This window comes from Pararge aegeria, chromosome 1 (genome assembly GCF_905163445.1).
Source record: "Pararge aegeria chromosome 1, ilParAegt1.1, whole genome shotgun sequence".
Lineage (NCBI taxonomy): Eukaryota > Metazoa > Arthropoda > Insecta > Lepidoptera > Nymphalidae > Pararge > Pararge aegeria.
In genome coordinates this window covers 7,806,666-7,825,439 of record NC_053180.1, presented here as the reverse complement: position 1 = coordinate 7,825,439, position 18,774 = coordinate 7,806,666, and the positions used below count along the sequence as shown (strand labels likewise).

General features: G+C 36.3%; 1 protein-coding gene across 1 annotated transcript in view; it reads left to right on the top strand.

Moving 5' to 3' along the window:
- LOC120627175 (inactive dipeptidyl peptidase 10) overlaps nucleotides 1-18,774 on the top strand; it is a 167,899-nt gene that overhangs the window by 138,665 nt on the left and 10,460 nt on the right. The window contains exons 8-12 of the mRNA XM_039895043.1: nucleotides 8,556-8,698; nucleotides 10,951-11,074; nucleotides 12,388-12,623; nucleotides 14,320-14,440; nucleotides 16,212-16,353. Coding sequence (XP_039750977.1) covers nucleotides 8,556-8,698; nucleotides 10,951-11,074; nucleotides 12,388-12,623; nucleotides 14,320-14,440; nucleotides 16,212-16,353 — 766 coding nt within the window. The remainder of the gene's footprint in view (nucleotides 1-8,555; nucleotides 8,699-10,950; nucleotides 11,075-12,387; nucleotides 12,624-14,319; nucleotides 14,441-16,211; nucleotides 16,354-18,774) is intronic.

Here is an 18,774-nt window from a genome sequence, read left to right as displayed (position 1 = left end):
TAATTATATTGGTACTTTTGTTAATGTTAACTCTCATGCCCAAATAATTTCTCACTTGACCTAAATTCTTTATTTTAAATTTTTGGCTTAAAATCTCTATTAAATTATCAGATTCAGACTTACAATTTGAATATACTAGAAAATCATCGACATACAGTCCAACTATAGTTTTCTTATTATCACTATGATTTTTAACAAATACACAGGGTTCTAATTTACATTTTCTAAATCCTGATTTACATAGTATCTCCTCAACCCTTTTATACCATGCTAGAGATGATTGTTTTAATCCATAAACAGCTTTTCTCAACTTTAAAACTTTATTTGAATTATTTATGGGAAAACCTTCAGGTAAATGCATAAATATGCTTTCTTTTAGATGACCATTAAGGAAAGCTGTTTTCACATCCAGATGAGTGATATCCATGCCTAACTGGACACTTATGGCAAACAACAAACGCAGGGTTGAATGTCTAATCACTGGACTGAAGGTTTCTTGGTAATCAATACCAGCCTTCTGGGTAAAACCCTTGGCTACAAGCCGCGCACGATATGACACTTTATTGTCAGAGTCAAACTTTTTTTTAAACACCCACTTACATTGCACTACACTCGCATTGCTGGGAGTATCAACAACTTCCCATGCTTGATTGTCTTGGAATGACTGCAGCTCCTCTGCCATGGCCTGCGACCACATCAGTCGCTCTGGCCCACTGATGGCCTCTGCATATACCAGTTCATCTTCTCCTGTAGCTGTAGCACACATGTTGACAATACCGTATCTATCTGGCTTTCTCCTCTGACGCTTCTCTGTTACTTCTGAAAAAAATGGTGTAGTAGAGTCTGCATGTGGTATATCTGAAGCTTCTTCTGTACTCTGTGGAGCTGAACTAGTCTGTTCAGTGTTCAGGTTTTCTCCACAAGCTTCTGACTCTAAACTTTCTTCATCAACATCCAAATAATCAGATTCTGAAGAACTTGATTTGTTTAGGGGTTCAAGTTTCACCACAGATTCCTCTACCAACTCCCCCACTGAATCTGTGCTTTCTAGAGAAACTGTTACTGTCTCTTGTGGCTTGGGTTTTTCTTGTATTATAACATCCCTACTTGTGGTGACTTTGTTCTTTACTGGGTCATATATTCGGTAACCTTTGACATTATCACTATAACCAACAAGTATATGTTTTCTTGATTTTCTGTCCCACTTGGCTCTTTTTTCTTTTGGTGTGTGCACCATCACTGGACTCCCATATACACGTAAATGTTGTAAATCTGGTTTCCTAGCAAACCACATCTCATATGGAGTCTTTTCAATACCTGAAGCTGTAGACCTGTTTTTGAGATATACTGCAGTATTTGCAGCTTCTGCCCAAAATTTTTTATCTAATTCTGCTTCAAAGAGTAGGCATCTAGCTCTCTCCACAATGGTGCGATTGCTTCTTTCACTGAGTCCATTCTGCTCTGGTGTGTAAGCATTTGATTTTTGATGAATTACCCCTTCATGTTTCAAAAAATCTCTAAAATCATTGCTGCAATACTCACATCCATTGTCTGTGCGCAATATTTTTATTTTTCTGTTTTGAAAGTTCTCCACCATTGACTTAAACTCTTTAAAACAAGTCAGTGTTTCACTTTTACACTTTAAGAAGTATATGAAGGTCATTCTGGTGAAGTCGTCAATAAATAGCAAAAAATATCTTGCACCACCAATGGATTTGCACTCCATCGGTCCACAGATGTCTGAGTGCACAATCTGCAAGATTTCTGTAGCTCGTGTACCTTTCGTAAATGGTAATCTTGATTGTTTGCCTTCACAGCAAATTTGACAGCTAGACTTACTTGTCACAAATTTGTCTGAGTAATCCATTCCATTGACTAAACCTTGCTTCATCTTGTTCATAGCTGTACTGTTTAAGTGTCCAAGCCTTCTATGCCATGTTTGTCCATCTACTGTTGATGATGATAACAAACAAGTTTCATTTACCAAGATTAACTTGTATACATTATTTACAAGTTCAGCTTCCGCAACTAGATTGCCTAATCTGTTTTTTATGAGGCATCGGTTGGGTTCAAACACAACACTATTTCCATTTCTTATCAATTCACTAACTGATAGCAGGTTAGTCGCAAGAGTCGGTACGCACAACACGTTCTTCACTGTTACCTTGTAACCGAAACTCGTCGTGACATCTACGTCGCCGGCACATAATACAGGCACTTTCATGTTGTTTGCTACTGTGATTTCAGGTAAACTTGACGAATTCGTCCTATTTATCAACCAACTTTCGTTTGTAGTTATATGTGTACTGGCTCCCGAGTCAACATACCAGTCACATTTATTAAAGTTACCGCTCAGAAAAACAACACTAAATGCATTTGTTTGCTTTTTCTTCTCTTTTTTTTTGTTTCTAAATGGACATTGAGACATGAAATGTCCTGATTGTTTGCATTTGTAGCATGTTATTGTTTTATTATTTCTGTCATTTGAGTTTGACATTGACGTACTCGGTGCATAGATATTCGGAGTCGGTCCGCCATTTTTGCTATTGCTGCCAACTTTACCAAGTTTCTTTTTCTGCCAACTTCGAGCAATAAGTGCTGAGTTGTCATTTCCATTCACTTCAACAGAGCCGCCATTTTCCATATCTAACAATTTTGTTTTTATGGAATCTGCCGTGATCTGGATCCCGGAATGCTCTATTGCCATGATCATTGGCATAAACTTATCTGGTAAACCAGCTAGTAATAATGACCCTACCCAATCATCGTTTATAATGAATCCAGTACCGCTTAATCGTTGCGAAGTTTCCACAATCTGCGTAACGTAACTAGTCATATCTTCACATGTTTCTATAGTCGTAAAAATGTAATAGGCCCGTTTTGACATTTGTGCAAGACCATAGAATGTAACTTGGAACGAAACTGAAAGAAACAATAAAATAAAAATCAATTACATACAGTGTTTTAAAAAATACGTAAATTTTTTTGGAACGTTAAATAATATGAAAGAATATATCGCTAATATTCTTTTTGCGCTTACTTTATAGTAGCATGAAATTTATAATTGTTGCGAAACGTTCCGAAAACAGTTACGTTCTCAGTCTATTTTTTTTTTATACTAGAGCTGTAACCATTTTTTTACAGAATATCGAAATTAAATATTGTGTAGTTATCTTTACTGCAAAGAATGAGCTTGGTTCTCAAAATGGGTTCTAAATAATGAGTCTGAGTTGATGTATCTGACCAAGCGGCACATGACTAAAGCGTCCCGCGCGCACTGCGCAGTTTTTCGTTCCTCAAGTTGACTGGGCGCTCGTTTAAGTTTGATATACATATATTGTTTACTATTACGTTTACTATTATAGCTCTTCTATTTTGGAAATTAATTTAAACATAGTGATTTGACTCGATTTTTGTGTTTGTTGTTATATAGTACTAACTCTGTTTCAACATGTTGAAAAGTGGACGTATAATCAACAGCCAGTCACGCGTATTGGTTGTGAAGTTAAAGGAATACTTTGAACTAACGAACACTTTACAATACATAATAATATCAATCAAGTACTGATACAAACTTGAATTGATTTATCGTGAGTATCGAGTCCCGAGTCTTATGGTTCCATAACTAGTTACGTCGCGATGACAAATGTCAAAACGGGCCTATTACATTTTTACGACTATAGTCTGATGGAGATTAAATGACGTAATAAAGTTATTCTTCTTAAAAATCCCGCGTCATCAAATAGAGCTTTGAGTTTTGACCATAACTCCTTTGTTGTCCTCGTCTCCTTTATGTGCACAAACAATGATGTGTCAATAGTCAGGATCAATTTTGCGCGTGTTCTGGCATCTGCTACTGCCTGTGCTGCATCTGTCGCCGCTGCTTCTTGCTTGAGGTATTTGTCCGTGTCCTCAAGAACTAGCAAGTTCTGTACGGCGAACGCCCAGTCATCATAATTTTCACGACCCTTGAGCTTTGGCACACTCGCAATAAGACTTGAGTTCATCTTGATTGATGTCACAAGCGTAAAATAAACTAACAAACTAACAATAACTCTTCTAAAAACGCAATAACTTTAATTTACTTTACAAAATCTGAGTAGCCCATAACCTAATAAAAGTCGTTGGTTGTTGGTTTCATATAGACTGATTTAATGCAAGTCATTCATACATAGACAATACACAAACTTTCACCTCAATGTCCATAGATGGCGCTACTTGTATTAATTAACATTATATTTGATAATATTCTAACAATACTTAGGTTCAAATGGAATGAGACATAGATGAATTAATATCCTATGTAATTCTTCAAGAGCGTGTGATACTGCTATTCTGTACTGCGCCAGCGTGGTAGACTATTGCATTAACCCTTCCCATTCTATGAGGATCCGTGTACTGTAGTGGGCCGGCCGGTAATGGGTCGATGATAAAATGATGATCTTACTTCAATATCTATCTATGGTTCCGGTCGTTGCTAAGTTACAACCCTGTGCCGTCGTGCCGCAAAGCGATTTAGCATTCCGATATAAAGCCGCGTGGAAACCGATTCTAGAATTACTAAACGCGTTTAGAAATGCTATGTTTTTAACTTCCGATGAAAAAACGACGGGTTGCTTTAAGGTTGACGTGTCTGTGTCTGTCCCCGTCTGTGATTTCGCATTTCCCAAACGGATGAACCGATTTTGATCTAGTCTTTTTGTTTGAAAGGTAAATTAGTCGGGAGTTTTCTCAGCTATGTTTGATGAAAATCTGCTCAAGATGGCCGCCGCCGAAAATGGCGGATTACATATTCTTTCACAACTACCTCAATATGGGTATCAAATAAGAGGGTTTGAATTGTAGAATACACTAGAGTACACTTAATACACTATGACACAAATTTAAAATCCAAGATGAAAAAACTGTTGAATATTATTTTCCAAGCTGAATCTTAAAATACCAGTTGCCACTGTTGAATTGCACATCTCTAGTTGAAAAACTGCCTCACAAGTTTATTTTATTTTCATACGAGTATCATACTGAATTTTTTAATAAATTAGTAGTTCTGTTTAAGCCACTGGAAACTTTGAAACTACCGACTTACACAGAAGGTTGACCGGAAAAGGGTTTACTGTTTCATAAAATATTTTAAATGATAAAAATATAAATTTTGTTACAACCAGTCTATGATTAGACTATGTGCTAGTTAAGCACATATTTGCCTTTAATTTTCTATAAGTTAGCCCTTGACTGGTGCATGTGTGATCATGCAGATCTAAGATCGCAACGGGCTAACCTGATAGGGCTGTAACAGTTATATTAAACCCATCCCTCAATCGGTTACTACGCGACATTGTACCGGAACGCTAAATCACTTGGGAGCAAGTCTTTATCGTTAGCGAGGTAACCAGGCACGGCCAAAGCCCCAGAGAAAATTGGAATCTATGTTTCCAAATTGCAAACTCTGGACCTCACAGCGCTCACCATTACGTCATCAAAGATCATCAGCTACATCACTTGCGCATCCCTAACTCATAAACTTAGCTGGCATCCTTGGCTAACACAATCTCTATAAAGAAATAGCATCTCTAAACTTACTTTACTTTTTGGTGGAAATCAAACACTTCGCTAGGTAAGTACAGAGTTTAGCAAATTTTATACGCTGTTTAATCTTCGTCTACGTCTGTTTCTTTTTTCTATCTCACTTTTTTCAAGTATGCGCATTTGTATCATAAATACCTACTAAAACTGTATTTTTTATAAACTACACAATTCTATGAAACGTTTTATGAAAAGAGAGGGGTCTACCTAAACTGGAACGTATTTTGTTGAAACATTTTCCATTGAAAATCTGTGCAAAAAGTATTGTTATGACAGAAAATGATTATATAGAAGGCTTAATCTTTTACACCTGGTCGCATTCCAAAGCCTCGAAAACGGTGAAGAAAATACGTTTTCACTTGTTTACTTGTAGCCTCTAATGGAATATTAACTTTATTGTTATAGGTTGTAGCTTGAATGCGCTTTATTATCACCAATCTCTCGACTTATTTAAAAATATACTGGCATGTTAATCGATATCTGAAAATAGTATGCATGATAAATGAATTAAAGAGAAGTGTAGTGAGGTATACTGAATGATTTATTCAGTTACTACAGTGGTGTATCCCTACAACAACAATGGTCTTGGAGAAACGAGTATTTGAATAAGAATAGACGTGATTTACTTTCTGACATCAGACTATTTTCTTTAAAGTCAGAGCACAAGCGATAGGTAAAAATGTTTTATATCTCTTATTTTTTAAAAACCTCGTCATTAACACTTTCCGAAGCACCACCTGGTGGTTATTTTTATTAGCTCAATTTTTTAATGTTATCCAGTGCAGTTATGCTTTGGCAGTAGCACCAGTGTACGTAGCGTCGGTAGAATTATCAATAGTATGACTGAAAGCCATATTCCAGCAATAAAAGAACTCACTGACTGAGCAGATATTCTTAACACAATATAGCTTAGTAGAACAAACAAGGACCTAAAGACCTACGGACAGACAAAACTGTCCAAACAAACACCGCTATTTTTTTGGGTCGGGGTTTATAAAGTTCATGTCCCTACCGTAACCAATAGAACACAGAATTCAATTGGAGCTCCGAATCACGTACCGTGTGATAAACGACCTTACTGCATTACACACTCTGCTTCCGCGGTCTATCAGTCCGGACCGATATTTTCTTTAAATATTCCCGTATGCTTCGCTGAAAAGACTGGATAAATGAATGAAATAACTGGATTTCCTTTCTACGTATTGCAATTGTATTCTTTATTCCATCTTTGAGGATATTACTTAATATGGGGTTAACATTATCTCTAATAATAAAGCAGAGTTGTTTTTACCTTCGTGATTGAACGCGCTATTCTCTGATATTATCAGTCCTATTTGATTTTTGTTTTATATAATCCATTTATTTAGGCATTAAGCTGTAAGCTTAAGGTTAAAGAGATAATTATTTGCAATTTTTAGATTTATTTTATTGTAGCTTGTTCAGAAAAGTTTATTTTCTAAACAATGTTTCAATGCTTACTCTATTATCAGACATTGAGCGCCATATCACATCTAAAGTCAATTATTTTCTTACCTGTCTTCTAATTTAAACAAACTTTTCGTTGCTTTTTAGAATAAAGTTTATTTTCGAATTGTTACGAAAATAATTGAAACTTACTTATATAAAGAAAACCACTTGATATTTTTTTTTGTTTTTGTTTATTTTATCATACTTGTTATTTTTGTTCAATAACAATAATTAATATAAAACAGCCTTGAAGGATTATTTAATTACCAAAACTCTTAATTGAATGGTCATTTATTTAATAGGAGCGAACACGAAGTCATTTATCTTTATGGGCATAAAAACCTTTGGTTCTTAAAACTAAAGCAGCCTCACATATTATAACCCATTCGTTGAAATATTATTTGGAGTCTGTAATCGAAATAATATTTGGAACATCTCTGACAGAATTTTGGCTGTAAATAATCTTTATTTACATAAAGCATGACCCTATTTTTGTATGGATTTATAAAACCTAACTCACGTTGCGGATTTCGACCTTATCAATTCCGGACGATATTTTCCTTTCATCTTGAATAGTATTTTTGCGAGCACGCAAACTGTAATTATATATATGATTAATCACAATCCTTTCTGTATATTTTTATATAAAAAAAATGTGCTTTCAGAAGCTGAAAAACTAACGTGAAGCCTCAAAATTGTTTGTTTGATTTCGAAATAGCACCTAAACTAAATTTTGAGTAGATAAAAGCGCATTATTTAACTCCAACTCCAACTTAGGAAAATCAATCAAATCAAAAATTTAGAGGTGCCAGAATGAATTTTTTTTCGCTACTCTTTTCTTACTTTTCCCTGTATATATGGGTGGTACTATTCAACTCAATCTGACATCTAAGGTCGGTTATTAATATCGGACGTTTGCTTAGGCATACGTCCGATATTAATAATCCTAGTAATCAAACCTAACCAATGGACGTCCACTGCTACACATATGTGGCTTATGTCCCGCTTGTGTCCAAAGACTCCTTGTGAGACTCACTGGCGGTCGTCTCTTAGCCAATGGTGCCTCCAACGCTGCTCTTTCCGATACGGAGTCACTTTTTAACGTCTTTAGCTTCAAATTGTTGAACTATGACTGCTACTTTAGTTCTTCTACGGATCTCTTCCTTTCTGATTTGTTCACGTAGTAATAATGCACTTTATTGCCTGAGTGGCAGTGCTTTCATTGTGACTTAATGACCTTATTTTGGAACCATAATTTCGCCCTGGCAACATGCACTATTCGGAGATTAGTCTTCAGACACACTGGAATTATAGACAAAAGCGTGACAGCTACTTGAATAAATCACAACCGAATATACTCATAGAAGATTACATTTATTATTATTGTAGTGTATATTTCCATAAAATAATCTTTATGTCCCTGAGTGAAATAAAACTTATGGAAGACGAGATAGTAAAAGCCTGTATCGTTACGAAACGTGTAAATTTTAATGTCTTTGTTTCAGACGTACCCGGAGATCAGAAGTGTAAGGTATCCCAAACCTGGTACAAATAATCCGACAGTGAAACTTACAGTGGCGGATATTGCGGATCCCAAGCACATCCGTACCAGACACCTCACACCGCCGAAAGCTATACTTGAGGAGGGGTAAGCTATTCACTTCTCATACCTTCTTTTGTATTTGAAAATTCAAAGAGATAAGAGACGCCTCGCATAATATAATATTTTTCTACGATGACTTACCGAGTGAATTCAACATAATGTTTTTATATATTTTTGATTAATTCCTGCTTTGTTAATTTTTCATGAGTGCCAAAAAAACTTGAAAAAGTAATAAACTAATATGTCAATGTGATGAATAAACCGGTTATTCATCACATTGACACATTACCGGCCCACTATAGAGCACGAGCACGCAGCTACGAGCCGTAGCCCACCACGCAGGCCTAATGCGGATTGGTGGACTCCACACACCTCTGAGAACATTATGTAGAACTCTCAGGCATGCAGGATTCTTCACGGTGGTATCCTTCACCGTTGGAGCAAGTGATATTTTAATTATATTTTAAAAACGCACATAACTTAGAGCTGCGTGTTGGGATTCGAACTCGCTAATGCGCTATCACCGTTTCGCTTATTTTCGGTTATTTGTTCACAGAACCAGTTACATTGTAGGTTTTTAAACGTTGTCATTATGTATTACGCTGTTACAATATCATTTGCTGAAATAAGATAACAGTCGCAAACCATCAAACCTATTTACCGTTTGTTTTATTCAATTTACCAGCATAAGGGCAATATTATATTCCTTGTCAACAAGTTGAACATGGTAGCAAACTTTTAAGACGGGAAATTTCCAATTAGAACAGATTTATCCCGTTACTGGTTCGGGGTGTCATATAGCAGTCGCTTCGTGTGAAACTAACAGCCCGTTTAATGTGGGTCTGAATAATTAGCAGGCTTGTCACATATGAAGCATTTCGGCGGCGAAGAAAACTTCGTTTAAACTTATTATTTGAACACGAAAATGATAGGTAATTGTGAACAATTACGAACAATTACATGCCGACAACCTTGCCAGCCATTTTATCCCGCTTGCTAACGTGGAGTCCAACATTTTCTTTAATGTCACAGATTGAGGAAATAACCTTCCCAACGGTAGCGTGACCATTGGCGGACCATTATCGTTGAAAAGAATGAATGAATGAAATGAAATACACTTTATGGTACACCAAATAAAAAAAAAACAAAACATTAAAAAAAATACACAATTAATATAAAGGAGAAAAGGTACAAACCTACCAAATCAAATTGAGTACATGAAGTTAAGAAGAAGGGTTAGGGTGTACACAAAGTAATACTTAAATAATAAACATAAATTACAAAAATAAGTAAATAATAATAATAAATTAAATTAAATATACATACTTCATAAAAAAAAAAACATCGCTGCTAAACAGAGCAACACTTCGAAGATCATGCAAGGACAATACGTCCTTGCATGATCTGCATTCTGCATCGTTCCGCCCTTTTTTTTTTTTTTTCTCGCGTGGAAATCCTCACGGATACCACTACACCACGGGGAGGTGCAGTGGTTATGCCGGACTCTTACCGACTAAAACCCCACGGTGTTCCAACTCATCGCCTGGTGACTGGGGCATGGGAACGCTTTCGCACACAACCGCAACCCAACCAGCGGTGCCTACTGAGGCAGGCACCTTTCTGTAACAACTTCGGTTACCTCTGAACACCACCGAAGGCAAACCAGGAACACGGGGTATGCCTTTCAATTCGAGATCGTTCCGCCCTGTGTCAACCTGAGGCGGCCTAGGTTGGCCTTGTGTGCCTATAATTACACCGGCATCCGCGCCCTTCACGACCGCAACACAGCATTGCAACAATGTTGCTTGGCGGTAGAAATAAACATGGTGGTACTACTACTACCCCGGAAGAGCTCTGCCACAGAAAGCTCTACACTATTTAACTACAGCTTTTTCATCAATTCAGTCATGTTTACCAGCGATATTTTACGAGTACTTGATCTATAATACCGCATTCGTTACCTTCTTTCTTTTAATCTTATAACAGCATATATCCTTTTGTAGGTTTCTAGTTTCTTCGAGTTAAGGTTCAATCTTGTTCCCGGCACCTTTAACTTTTCGCAGGTTTTTGCCGTTTTTAATTAAGGCAATATTTAATATCGCTTAATTAAACGATGGAAAGCATCTAGAGGAAAACCTGCATGCCGGAGAGTTCTCCATAATGGTCTCTACCAACCCGGACTAGGCGAGTTGGTGGACTACAATCAAACCCTTCTCATTTGGATTTGCCCCCAAAAAAATTCATAAATAGTATTAATAAATATACGATGCTAATGATATAAACAAATCTTTCACCAGGGACTACTATTTTACGAGCGCGCAATGGGTATCCCTCACAGAAGTGTGCGTGGTATGGCTAACCCGTGTACAGAATCTATCCGTCGTGTCTGTGTGTAAAAGCCCTATGTGGTTTTGCCAAGAGGTTAGTTTATTATCCCATATCAGCGATTTATGTGACTTTCCAGATAATTGAATTTCGGCGTGAAAATTACCGACATCAATTCAGTGACCAACCATCTTTTCACCGAACGATTTATCTATGTGATCAAAAGATTAAAGAAGTGATAAATTCTCTCTGCCGTTTGTTCTGACACTATCATTTTATACGAAGTCGTAGCATTTTTCTCTAAGTTATAATTAAGTCCGTTTATCGGTTACCAGCCGCTGATAACTCAGCGTATTCAAGCATTTCATCAGTATAGTTATTAGATTTTTCTGTGTATTTATTGACGGATCAAGCCGATGTTTATTGGAAAACAATCGCCTATAAACAGCAACACTTCGCAGGGCATGCCAGGAACACTTCCTGCAACGTACCGCCCTGTGTCCATCAACCAAAGGCGTAGGTGTTGAGCATCATTTGCTTGTAATTACAGCCGCCAGAAAGGAACGCAGTTTTGCAACAATACTAGTTGTGGCAGAAATAGGCATGACGGTCGGTGGCGTGCGTAGAGGGTATACACAGGGTGTGCAGATGAAATAAAATAAAGGAAATCTCCAGTACGAGTCATAAAAAAAATTAAGGATAGGCATTGTAAGAGTTATAGAAAGCCTATACTTAAGTATTTGTAACTCTTACTGGAGATTTTCTTCATTTTATATCATCTGCATACCCTCTATGCACGCCACTGATGACGGTAGTACTTCCCCGGACGAGCTCTGTCACAAAAATCTCTACTACTATTAGATGCTATTATATGTTGATACCAAGTCAGCAATATACTTTAAACTTCGATCAATAATATACCAAATATATAATCCAATATGAAATGTAATATGCATATCAAAGTGAGTAGTATTATTATCTGGTTATAGCAGAAAATGTCTAAGAACACCATCATTTTGCAATTTAATGTTTGCATAATTTAAAAATAAGTTAATATTTGCTAAACATTATTTTGTTATATATACTTAAAAATATTGAATATAACTTTATGTATATTCTTACTTAAAATGAGAATAACTTGCTTTTGTGAAAGTTATTTTAACAACTTCTAAAAGCGCACCGACAATAGGTTACCAATTCGTAGATGAGAACCTTGTATTGTTTCTAAGTTTGTGCAATAAAGTATTCCAAATAAATAAATGAATGACAGCATACTTAGCTATTATATTTATTAATCAAAGACATAAGCAGGCTACCAGCTAATGACGAACAATCTCCAGACCTTTTAATTACTTTCACCTTAAAGCATAGCACGGTTTTTCACAAAAGTTTACACTTCCCATAAACAGGTGTACAGAATATTTTCGGGGACAGATGGCTGGGTGGAATCCGCCCCAGCGCCCTTATGGTCGGCAGGCGGTGGGGCCCTCGTAACTCTAGCCCCAATCAGAGACGGACCTGCTGGTCTGTTCCGCCACGTTGTGAGAGCAGAACACAACGCACACGGTTCGAGAGCGCTGCCACTCACACATGGGAGCTTTGATGTTGTCAAGTTATTAGCGTGGGATCACGCTAACCAGCATATGTAAGTAGAGTTATTAGCCAATGTTTTGCTAATTAGAATTTCAGACATCTTCATTTCATTTCAGCTAGCTGCCACCTGCGTTTTCATCCGCGTATATCTAGATTATTGAAAAATCTTTCGGAAACCGTAGGTTTGCCCAGGTTGAAAATTATTGCCTGTCCTATAAAATGCAAAGCTATCTGTACTACCTACATCGAAATTTAGAGATAATCGGTTTATTAACTTAGCCGTGACTAATGAAATGGTTTTCTGGTGTATTTCCGCAAAAAAGATCATCCTATGTCCATCTTTAAAATATACTGAGCCAGTTTAGCACAATGGGTAAAAAATAAACAAATCGAGACAATTGTAATATTAATATGGTTTAACTGTGTCACCTCATCATCATCATCGTCGGGTGCCATCTTCTTTAAATTGAAGCGCTCAACAAAACCTCCCTATTAAGTGCCGCTTTCTTTAATCTCGGTAACAAAGTCCGGTCCCTTATATCGTCCAACCATTTGCGTCTCTGACGACCTGGAGGTCTCTTCCGCACTTTTTTACTTTCTAGTACAAGGTTTGAGAAGGAAAACTGGTCTCCTCTTTGCAGACGTTTAACCTTTGTCACTTAAATAATCTGTTAAATGGTCGTAACTATTGATTGAATATGTAACTAGTCGTAACACTTAACTGATCATGTGTGACACCATGGGAATCAATCTAAACTGGTATCAGAATAGTTTTAATAGAAGTGATAATTAACCCGGTTTCAAAGGGTTAACCATTATTATATCGTCTAGCGCTATTACTGATAATAAATGGCGGCTTAATGTACTCGCCGAGGGACAAATGAAGAGTCCAATTCAGCCCTACTACAATAAACACCCAAACCTTGGGAAAATAACTTTTTATTGTTAGTGTTTCTGACGTATTTGTGTGGTTTGTGTTATATTCCACTATTGTATACGGTGTAATTTAAACTTGCATAACTATACCTCGTTAGTTTTGAGAAGCATAAAGGCCTGGGTTCTATTGCTGTAAGCACTTCTCAGTCTACCCACGTGAAGGTTAAATCACAGTTCTTCAATCTAATAATAAAGTATAATTATGATTATCATTGGCTTTGAGAATCTAAACATTAAATCCCTCTAACCTATGAGAGAGAAGGTCGTAAATAAGGCATTTAATATCCCTATCCCTACTAATATTATAAATGTCAATGTAAGTTTGTTTGTTACGCTTTCACGCAAAAACTACTTCACCGGTCCTCATGAAACTTTGTACACATATTCTTGTAAGTGTTGCAAGTAATATAGGATACTTTTTATCCCACACATTAAGCTCGGTTCCTTTGGGAGAGGGGATGAAAGTGCTTGACGATTTTACACCATAACTCCGACAAATTATAACCGATTTAAATAATTATTTTTATACTATAGAGGTTATAATATGTGTTTAATTTTGTGCCACTGTAGCTAAATTTAATGCCACATAAAAAAACAAAATAAAACGCAGACGAAGTCGCGGGCAACAGCTAGTACTAAATAAATGATCATCATGATTACGTGTTACATTGCTGCGTCCGATCGAATGAAAGAAAATCCTGCATGAGCAGTATTACAAAATATAAATAACAGCTATTTTAGCATACATTTTCGTAGATTTAGATGTAATGTCTTTCAAATTTGTTTGCAATAACTTGTATAAAAAATTGCAGATATTACTTAGGGACACCGGAAGGGAAACCAGGTCAACAGCATCTGTACAGAGTGTCATCTGAAGCTCCTCGGCCTGGAACTCCTCAGAAACTGCCGTACTGCGTCACGTGTAATTCACAGGTCTGTACTTCGTTTAGGTTCTAAATATACAAAAAATATTGCTAATCTGTTTCTCTCTTTCCCTTATGATGCCGTAGTAAAGGCCGATATCGTCTACACATACTCCATATTTTTTTACCTATTTTGTAATGTTAAACAATATTTTAATAATTTTACTGTGGTAAGTTTGTTTAAAAATAGTTATGCTTATATAAATCATCATTATTTAAACCAACTGACGTCATCTGCTGGACATAGGTATTTTGTAGGGAGTTCCAAATGCCTGCCTGGTCCCGCTTGAGTCTAGCGTCTCTTTGTCGTCTGCCCAACTAGTCAGGTACCTAAGATTTAAAAATAAATAAATAAAAGGAGATGTTTTAATCTTCTTCTTAAAACATGAACTAAAAATATATCAAAACAGAAAAATAAGTTATAATATACTATAGGCGTTGCAAAGTTATAAAAAGGGTTTTATTATAAGACTTTTGTGTCCAGCAAGGGTCTCGTCCCACACAACCCCGGACTTACTGCATGATTGCCCTGTATGACTAACCTCACTCTATGATAATAGTATGGATTCCCATTACGTATAGTGTATTACCTTCCCACCATATGCCACTTACCAATAAAAAAACTGAACAAGAGAAAAGGCTTAGTCGCAAATTGAGCAAATAATCGTCTATTAATTATTATCAAACATTCCCCAAAAACAGCGAACCTTAACTTTTTAATTTAATTTGCGGTATTTACGAGGGCAAGATTCGTGCGAATAATATTATTTTTTCTATGAAAATATCAAAATGTAGGTAAAGGTAAATAGTGAAGTGAGATATTTCAAGTTGAATACCGTTATTATTATGGATAAAAAGAAAAGGAAAATATTAATGGAATTAACATTCCTAAATTCATTCTCAGTTTAAAAAATCCGTTCTTCGAGCATTTAGGCTTCACAAAAATTGCGAAAATTTAAGTCTGGGGAATGTCGCTCTTCAGCCTTCCCGAACCACATTTTAAATAGGAAAAGTAGGCCCGACCCAACATAAGATTTACTTATTTTTCTGTAATTTGGTAAAAAGTGGAAATGTCTCCTTTCCAATCGTTTGGTATTTTCGACTCTAGAGATAAATTTAACAATACCACTATTAAGAAATTCGGACTCTACAGATCTTAAAAGAATGTTAGAATTAATCGATTAAAGAATAATGGAATTATTCTTTAATCGATGAATTTGCAAAATATAAAATATCCAATCACTCCCTGTATAATAAATTGTCTATCCTATAGTAGTCCTGTTAAAATTGGATCAGGCATTCAAGGAAATAGACAGACAAGCAACATTTTAAACGGGTTACGCAATTTTCAAAAAAAAAAAAAGAACTTGCTTGAAATCGAATGGCTATTTCAATGTCGCACTTTTGTTTTTGTTTTTAGAGTATGTGCTCCTTGTGACATATAATGTGGAGTTTATATATAAATGCTATATGAGACTATAAACTAAGGAATTTCAGAAAGATCGTTAGTAAGGACTATATTGGGTTAACAATCTTCTGATAAGGAAATACATAAATTTATACATGCTACATAAACTTCGCATCTGTATCGGCAAACTTAATCTGATCTCCGCCATCTATCAAGGCAGTACTTGTCACATTTTATGCTATCTCATCGTAATAAATTGGTAATTAAATGGGAAAATATATTAGGAATATATTTTTACTCGTTTTATTCTTTATTTACTAGATAATGCTCTGGAGGATAATTGTATTATTTACATGTTTTTCAATTCTTTTAGCCTTCTCCATCAATTAATCTAGAATTCTACGGCAACTTAGCGTCATCTGGCGATAGCGCTTGGGACAATGACTGGGACGAAGATATGCCTGCTACCAGTACGTCACCTTCGCCATCCAAGAAAAAGAAAAAAAAGCAGCCTGGTAAGCCATACAAAATTTATTCTGCCCTAGCCCAGAAGGGAGAATTTGTTCAACATTTATGTCACTCTAGCTTTGCGTCAAAATTACACGTCAAACGCGCGAGTGAGTATTTTTCACGCTTTTCGTTGCGTTCTTTAGTAAGCGAAATACAACCTGAATTTGACTAAATGTAAATGCTACATCTTTGTGGACGTATAGGTTACGTATTGTATACATACATCTCGCTAGCTGATCAAGTATCAGTTAGGGTGTTTTCAATTTCGACAGTTGGTATCGTACAAGTAGAAGATGGTCATCGTACTGCACGCAGTCGTGGCGGCGGTTAGGTTTCCATAAAAAATGAATCAACCAATGAAGGTACAATAACACTCCGTGACACGTCCATTGGCAAGACGACCACATCGCGGATGCCACGTGCTTCATTCGTAGTTTACTTGTGAAGTGGGCACAACTAAACGATGACGATTTAAATCACAACAATACTGTCGGACATACAACCCTTCAAGTTGGCCGGCTCATACCGTTTGACTCACGCACAATGTATCAACCGTGTGGGTCAGCAGTTCGACTCAAATCGCTTATATGTGTGCCTTTAACATAGCCCTTTGTTTTTCAAGACACAAGGTTTTAAGATTAAAATCTCTCGGTAGCGTATAAATCAATAGCCGGTTCATAGATATTATAGAGACTTGGCCAAAAGTGTAATATCGCGGTGTGTTATTACAGCATAAAAATATGTATTGTGTTGAACGATACAATGAAATAACCGGGCATCCAGTGTACCAATAAACTTAGAGGAACGATATCACACGGATATATACTTTTAAGCCATGCATCGTCTAAAGTTTGTTAAAGTTTACATACAATCTGTCGACCAGTTCCCCTAATGAACTGCAAGAAACTTCGAGCGTAGATCAGAATTGCATTTGAAGTACCAACAGGTGCATTGGCGAAATTGTGTCAGCACTTCAGTCTGTGTCAGTTTCCCAAAGCTCAATTCATTTACGTTTTCCAATTTAAGTTTCCTAGGGTTATTCAACACGAGCTACTCATATTAGAAGTACATTTCATAATTATCAAAACGTTACCGGCCCACTATTTTGCACCGGCCTCTTCCCAAAATGAGAAGAGTTTCAGACCGTAGTCCAGTGAGCAGGCCCATTGCGGACTGGTGGACTTTACATGCCTTTAAGAAAATTATGGAGAACTCTCAGGTAAACCGGTGTCCTCTCGATGTTTTCCTTCATCGTTAAAGCAAGTGATATTTTAATTGCTTAAAACCGCACATTACTTACGAAAGTGATGCTAAGTCGGAGTTAATTTAATAACTAAGAATACAATTATTCATGCAGTGTTGCCGAAGTCGGAGTTAATTTAATAACTAAGAATACAATTATTAATGACTTAACGATAATTGTACATGTATTTATATGGGATAAAAAACATCATATTGGTAGCCTGGAGTGACCTTTCACTTTGCAGGCCTGAAAATCGTATATGCCGTGTTGGAATTGTTTTTCTGATTTCTACGCTTTTGTATGGAGACAATGTAATTATATTCATTCAGCCATCGGTTTTACGTTACATAGCTAGTTAAGTAATAAAAATCAATATTTTAAGATAAATTATATATTTCTTATGACGATTCATATTTGCTTGAGTAATAAGGTAGGTACTAGCTATTATATTGAAGGCAGACTGGCGCAGTGGGCAGTTTATCTGCATATTATAAGTATTTATGTATTTTATTCATAAAAATATTCTTCAGTCATCTTAGTACACTGTATATCACAAGCTACGCTTAGTTTGGGGTTAGATAGCGATATGTGTATTCTCATAGTATATTTATTTATTTATTTTATTTATATCAATTGAATTTCAACATGTGTATGTATGTGTAGTGTAGTAATATCATACTATTTGCCTACATTTGTGATCTTAGGTTCTCCACGAGTGAAAGTATAACGACTTTTGCGTCCAAAATCTTGCCGCGCTTTGGGCAAGGGTTTGTATTTCTAAGGTACTTGTAATATCGAATTTGATGGCACGGCTCGTCTATCGCTGCTATGTACTCACTCGTGGAGGTGAGGCCGTAGTGGACTCACATCCTCGTGTAAGCTTTTTATGTTAGTCTAACCTTGAGGCCGAGGCCGTAGCGCCTAACGCGTCGAACCAAATTACATTAAAGCCTCAAAACTCCGTTGATATCGCCTCGAGGCCCAATTTAATAACGTTTGTTCAGTACAGTTCCATTTCAAATTCAATAAAGCTCTGATTTCGTAACTGATTAAAATAATTGTGAATGGAAAATTCAAATTGATACTGTATCAATTTCTTTAGTAATAAAAAAAAGTACTTTTCGGATGAAATAAACTGAAACCCAGACGCAAACAGATTAATTTTCAGAGGTTCTTCATGAAT